The sequence below is a fragment of the Drosophila yakuba genome, chromosome 2L, assembly GCF_016746365.2.
Source record: "Drosophila yakuba strain Tai18E2 chromosome 2L, Prin_Dyak_Tai18E2_2.1, whole genome shotgun sequence".
Classification (NCBI taxonomy): domain Eukaryota; kingdom Metazoa; phylum Arthropoda; class Insecta; order Diptera; family Drosophilidae; genus Drosophila; species Drosophila yakuba.
In genome coordinates this window covers 8,289,596-8,296,000 of record NC_052527.2, presented here as the reverse complement: position 1 = coordinate 8,296,000, position 6,405 = coordinate 8,289,596, and the positions used below count along the sequence as shown (strand labels likewise).

Genomic DNA, 6,405 nt, shown 5'->3' with positions numbered 1-6,405 from the left:
GGTATCTGGGCTTAAAACTAGGTATATATCCATGTTAGTTCATGTTGTGGATAATACGATATTTGGCTACATTGAAAACTATCGTTTTGTTTTCCCATCTCCAGAAGGATAAGTCAGTTAGGTAGCGCAAATTCCGCCCGATTTGCCTGGAAACCCACCCCTAAATGACCTTCGCACTAGGTAGCATGGGACTGACCGTGGCAACGGCTGGAATTCGTTAGTATTCCAAGCACCACGATCGAGAACAGACCGCAGATGACGTCCGCAAGCGATACAGGTAAGGAATTGGCCAAAAACAAAAAAAAACCTATAACCTTGAGCGCATTCAGATGATTGTCCTTCAACTTTTTAGAACCCACTGCAGCATCGCTGCTCCAGCTAAATGACGATGTCCTGGCTTTGATCATCCGCCAGCTGAACGTTTACCAGCAGTTCCAGATCGGCAGGTTGAACAGGCGCCTGGAGAGCATAGTGCAGATGCTCTGGAGGACCCGGGTTCGCAACGTTGTCCTGCAGGACGAGATGTTCGGTCGCTCGGTAACCAATTCCCGACAGTTTGTTGCTTTCATCCAGGCCCTGGCTCCGCACATGCAGCGCCTGAGCTGCCAGCAGTTGGATGTCCGAAGACTGCGGCTGCTTAGTAGCCACACCCTGGAGAGCATTCACTCCTTGGAGTGGTTGGGCAATGCACATAGACGGGGGCGCGTACGCTTCGTGGACGAGGATGTGCGACTGCTGCACCGGGTATTTCCAAATTTAAAGAGCCTCAAACTCAGAGGCTGCCAAATCACCGGAAAGTACCTGTGCGACCTGGAACACCTGACCGATCTCCGCCTGGACGATTGCCAGTTTCTGGAGTCGCAGCACTTTAGGGATATCTTCCGCCAGCTGAGACTGCGCAAATTTGATATAATGGAGGACTGTGACGAGGTGAATTGCTGTGATCTTGCGGATTTGCAGCTGTGTCCCACCTTGGAGCATATCAAGATTGCGGATTATCACCTGTGCATGGAGTCGGATATTACGCAGCAACTACTGCGATTGCCACACCTGCGGAAGCTGTCAATTTATTCCAAGAACTTTGTCTTCGATGTGCTATCGAGGATAGCTCGTCCCACAAGTCCTCCCGGTGCAGTCCGACTAATTGAGGCATTTCGTTTCAGTGGAGTTTTGCACGATTATGGCCGCTTCTTTAGGGAGCTGGGTAATCTCAGGCAGTTGACGCGACTGGAGCTGCATGGCCAGCCGGAGGAGGAGGACGGCGATCAGCTGCAGTGCCTGGAGGATCAGATGCTGCGGCAACTAGCCAGTCAACTGCGTGAGCTAACCGAACTTCATTTGTGTGGCTATCAGTTGGAGAGTCCTTTGGGCCTGCTGGAATTCGTGATCAATTGTCGACAGCTGAGAGTCCTCGACATCACCAGATCCCGGTGCCATGGAGAGTCCTTCGTCTGGAGCTGCATTGCCATTTTGGCCAAGCAACGGTGGCGCAGTCGTCCCCTAGAGCTGTGGATCCGGCATAGCGATATCAATCCGGAAATAGTTCAAAGTCCGCGCTGCCTGGACAACACTAAGCTGATAAAGGTGGATGCCAAACAGATCGGACCCAACATGGACTACACGTCAGGCGTCCTCAAGTTTAGCTTTGTACGGTGACCCACTGTCCCATGAAGACTACCAATTGTTCGCAGCATGCTATTCTGGGATATGCTCCAACTGATTGGGCTCCAAATAAAAAAGTTTTAAACTGAAATATAATTAAGTTTATACATTTATCAATTGCATACCAAATAAAAAAGCGTTTTTACATATTACTTAAAAGTACGCATTTTTAGTTTAAATATCTTTGGTCATTAATAAGATGGTTTATTTAGGTACAAGTTTTAAACTTTAAAATTCAAACATCCGAGTCCATGCCATCAGCGTCAATCCAAATGAAATTCGAGTTCAGAGCTAAAACCTCGTCGACAAGCCAAACTTTGGACCGATGCCCACGAGGATGACCAAATGCGCCAGCCCTTCCGCCGAGCCTCCATCTACCTCCACCTGCTGCTAATAACCGAGGCCGTGATCGGACTGCTGATCCTGGTGGTGACCGCCTACTACCACGCCGTGCTCACCGGCTATCTATCGGAGATCGAGTGCCGCCTGATCTACGGCTATCTGTTTGGGATCTACGTGTTTGGGGCTCAGCTAGTGGTGACCTTCCTCTGCAGCATTGTCATGTGGCGGCGAATTTGGAGGCGACGTTGCACGCCCAACATCCGCCTCCTGCTATCCGTGTGGGCCTTCTACTCCTGCGTAATCATTGCCTCCGGTTTCGGGTGCGTTTGGAACCTTTACCGAGGTGTCGATGTCCTCGAGAATGCGGCGGACACCTCGCTGACCCGGGGCATCGACATGTACTATACGTGTCCCGAGTGGAAACTCCTGTGGGACGGCCTGCAGTGGCACAAGGAGTGCTGCGGGGTGCATGGCTACAAGGACTGGATGAACGCGGAGTGGATGCCACGTCGGGAGAATAACTGCTCGTCGATGGTCCTGGCACCCTTCGCCTGCTGCAAGCGCTCCTGCGACAGCTGCTTTAACAACTTCCTCCCGGGTGAGGGGCAGTCCATCAGTAGCCGGCAGCCTTTTCCCGCTCTCACCGTGGACTCCATCAATGCGAACGGATGCTTGCCGGTGTTCGTTAGTGCGGTGTGGAACTTCTTTTACATCCTGCTGGCCCTATGGGTCCTGGCCCTTAAGTTCCTGGTAAGTAATTGGTAATTGATTTAAGCTAAAACCTACTAAGCTAACAATCCTTTTTCTAGATCCTGCTTTGCTGTATGACCAAGTTCATAGTCCACCGGCAGAATGAGGGAGATGGCTGCGATAATGTGGGACTCACGGACGAGGATGGGCATCCCTTGGTCGTGGTGGTGGGTTAAGAATCCTTATAATCCTTCGATAGCACCTAAATCAGTCTATTCCCCAGAAATATCCCTGTAACGTGCGCTGCGTGACGATTGCCGAGGATGATCTGGTTTCCGACAACGTTCCCGATGTTAACTATTGCAATTGCACCGAATTGGATGACGAACAGTGTGGATACTAATTTTGTTTCATTTTTCTTTTATATTTTATATTTATTTAATTAAATATTCGGATTTGGGTTAAATATATATATCTAACTTAGTTTTTCTATTCAGTAACATTGTGAATGAGATGAAGTTTTACTGTTTGGGAGAAAGTTTTCTACCATAATAGGTAGTCAAATTATAAAACTAAATCGTTAGTAACCAATTCCATTTTATAGCTTTAGATGTTGCAAGGATTACTTGCGCATCTTCTTAGAATCCTTCAAAGTCTGGGTCACCATGCGAGCGATCCGTTTGCGCAACTCCAGAAATGGCTTCAAGCAGACGCGCTGCTCGACGAGGCCAACAGAAACACGATGGAAGAACTCGGTGATATCCACGGGCTTGGCCAGCTGACCTGGTGATACTGGGACGGTATCATCTGAAGCTTCGGGAGCAGTGTTGATGCTACGGACGTATGGTGCCCAACTGCCCCTACTGCGTCTGGAAACGCGAGCTCCAATAGTTTCCGATGGAGCATAGTTGGCGCGAGAGAAGATGAGACGCTTGCGCACTCCCCAGCAGTGGGACTGCGAAGTCTCTGGCTTCAGAAGATCTATTTTAGGTGAGGTGGAGTTTTCCGATGCATTTCTGGGTACCTCGGGAATTTCGGTAATCTTCAAGGGATTGAAAGGACGTCTCCTGTGAAGAAACCGGAATGAATGAAAAGAGGTTCTTCATGTATGATATTACGTATATATAACTTACGGTGCGCCCGCCTCATAGGTTACATATGGGGACCAGTCCGCGCCATCCAGATCCATTCTAAAAGTTCATAAATGGGTAAGAAATTAATTTGCCCAAAAACTGCGTAACTACCCACTCATCTTCGTTGTCGTCATCTTGTTCGCTTTCCCTAGTTATAAAGTAAGTTTTAAATAGATTATCAAAAATGTATAAAACATGAGACTTACAAAGAGGACTCGTTTGTATTCCCGTCACTTTCTGCAGCACTTTTCCTATTACATACACACAAAGAAAAAATATATATGTACATATGTAAATGCGTTAAAACCAAAACTAAGGAAGTCTTACAAAGCTCCTTGGGATTCATCATCATCGCCCACAATGTGAGGAATCTTTGGTAGGGACCTGTAATGAAGAACCTGTTAATATGTTATCTATTATCCACTGCTGTGATTTTAAATACATTTTTCACAAATTTTTAACGTCTAGCTCCGCCAAAATGACAATGTGGAAAGCCTTGCGAACAGTGTGTACACTCCCAGAAATGTTTAGTAAGCACTTTAGTGTTGACTAATGTAAAGTTCTGGAACATAGATGTTAAATATGATATGTGTGATATATGTGTTAAATTGAGCTGAAATTATAAATACATGCTCTTGACATCTTATAATTTACCTAAAAGTGTCGATACTGATCAATTTCCCTTTTCATTGCAGCAAATCGTAAAAAGTTGTAATTCCTAGAAAAAGCAGTAACAGTGTTAAACAACGGGCTTAATATACAACATTCCATATGCATATGTATGTACATTAGTATGTATGGTTCAAAGCCTTTAATTTGTTTCTCTTTTTTAGTTCAAACACCAATTAACGAAATTCGTGTGTTAAATGTTCATAATATTTAATCATAACTATGTAATTTCAGTTCTGAAAATTTGACGTTTCTGTTTTTGTACAATTTTTACAATCCATAAGATTAATTATGTATTTTGAAATTGAAAATTCGAGTGATTCCAAATGCTGTTTGGGTAGACTTTTGGGAAATCATACAATCCTTTAATGTGACATACATATAGGGAACATATTCGAGTACTCATTTCATAGACATGTGGGGGCCATAAACATTGTAAAATCATTGCTGCATTCGATTCGGAAACATGAACCACAAAACATTGGCAATAAGAAAGAGCTTATTCCTGGCTAATTTCATTGACATCTGAGAAATCCGAAACGGCGACGCTGCTGGTGCTAATTAAATGGCGATCGGGCATCTCGCCGATGGAAGGAAAAGTGCTGCTGCCGCTGGCGCTGGACAGAGATACCTCCTCCCAACTGACGCCGGAGTCGCCCTCGTTGCCCGGGAGAACGGGTGTGACATCGCCATTCTGGGGCTCCTCCTCCGGAGCCTGTCCAATGCTGATAGCCGGTGCCCTGGAGCGTTTGCCAGGTATCTCGACCATTTGGTTGTTATCCGCGGCACTTCGTTTGCGATCGGGAATTCGATTCTGCGACGTGGGACTCCAGTCCATGGCATGATGCACCAAGGCCCGGAAAGTAATGCGGATCGGCTCGCTCGGTGGACTGTCCATGTCTGAGGGATTCCGCCTGGCCATTTGTGGCGATATGATCATCGTGGAGTTGTGCAAAGCACTAGGGTGCGAGGTCAAAAACTCCAACTCGCTCTCCTGCCGAAATCAACGAGTACCAACCAAAGCAAGTTAGTTATTATTGAATATTATTCATTTAATACATTTCCCACCTGCAGAGCCCTTTCTAGATCTTCGTCCTGGGGACTGGTACTAGCAGATTCCTGCATGACACTGGCTAACTCGGTCATTTCCTCGATATCCATGCCTTCCTCGTAAACGCCGGCGCCTGAGCAAATAGTTAGTGATATGTCTCAGGACTACTAATATAGTACATCTTACTTTTAAGGAAGTCCACTAGTCTTCTGTTCGTTCGGCTGCGTAACTCCATTTCTATTGGGGCAGAGAAAACAACTTTTGGAGCAATATTATTTGGCTACAATGCTCTACCTCTTGTTCTTGCTGCTAACGGAACTTTTTGCCGTACTGAAATCTGCTATAAAGCGCCATATCGATAGTTAAGAAATGGGATCACAATCGCAGATAATGGTCACACTTAGAGATGGTGCAAAAAGTTTTCGAGTCGCGTGAAATATATAAAAAAGTGTTTTTGCAAAAATATGATTTTCTAAAAAATGATAATCTTCTTGCTTGTTTTATACTCAGTATACTTCAAATGTATGTATGATTTTAATTGATAAAATTGTGTAAATCTTCCATGTAATTTAAGTCCAGTCTTTCAAGTAACTCAACAGAAGGACTTTAAAAAAAATGTTAAAAAAATAGACATGCACACTTCGTTAGGAATCGGGCTTAAAAAACAATTTATGTGTAACAAGCTGAACTCCAAAACGGGGAAGTTTTAACACCAGCTCTGCGAAGTTGAAATGCGTCGTGTAAAAAGTAAATGCTTTGCGAACTTTTTGTGTGGTCAACCTGCTGACCAAAGTTGCAGCTTTTACTGCCCACAACGCTGGCAATTGTTTTTCTAATTTAAGTAACAAAAAAATATGC

General features: G+C 45.2%; 3 protein-coding genes and 1 long non-coding RNA gene across 5 annotated transcripts; 3 read left to right on the top strand and 1 right to left on the bottom strand.

The window, feature by feature from the left end:
• Positions 1-76: 76 nt before the first annotated feature.
• Positions 77-1,821, top strand: LOC6527298. Its single transcript, XM_002088356.4, has 2 exons — positions 77-277; positions 353-1,821. Exons 1-2 carry the CDS (start codon positions 256-258, stop codon positions 1,654-1,656), a joined length of 1,326 nt encoding a protein of 441 aa, XP_002088392.1. The 5' UTR covers positions 77-255; the 3' UTR covers positions 1,657-1,821.
• Positions 1,822-1,888: 67 nt separating this feature from the next.
• LOC6527297 (tetraspanin-12) lies at positions 1,889-3,127 on the top strand. Its single transcript, XM_002088355.4, has 3 exons — positions 1,889-2,754; positions 2,814-2,921; positions 2,978-3,127. The coding sequence occupies exons 1-3, from the start codon at positions 2,008-2,010 to the stop codon at positions 3,095-3,097; spliced, it is 975 nt and encodes a 324-aa protein (XP_002088391.1). The 5' UTR covers positions 1,889-2,007; the 3' UTR covers positions 3,098-3,127.
• A 147-nt stretch (positions 3,128-3,274) lies between these two features.
• On the bottom strand, positions 3,275-4,556 carry LOC6527296. Of its 2 annotated transcripts, XM_039371682.1 has the most exons (7): positions 4,482-4,556; positions 4,270-4,389; positions 4,155-4,211; positions 4,034-4,078; positions 3,943-3,975; positions 3,828-3,884; positions 3,275-3,761 (listed from the first exon to the last, which is right to left on the bottom strand). In XM_039371682.1, coding segments are annotated over exons 2-7 (639 nt in total). In that variant the 5' UTR covers positions 4,272-4,389; positions 4,482-4,556; the 3' UTR covers positions 3,275-3,316. The 2 variants fall into 2 exon arrangements, with proteins under 2 accessions (XP_039227616.1, XP_002088390.3); XM_002088354.3 differs by lacking the exon at positions 4,482-4,556 and having other exon boundaries at positions 4,270-4,395.
• Positions 4,167-6,120, top strand: LOC120320838. The gene is made up of 4 exons (XR_005560422.2): positions 4,167-4,203; positions 4,523-4,606; positions 4,661-5,522; positions 5,571-6,120. It is a non-coding gene; the product is annotated as an uncharacterized LOC120320838 (long non-coding RNA).
• Positions 6,121-6,405: the final 285 nt, after the last annotated feature.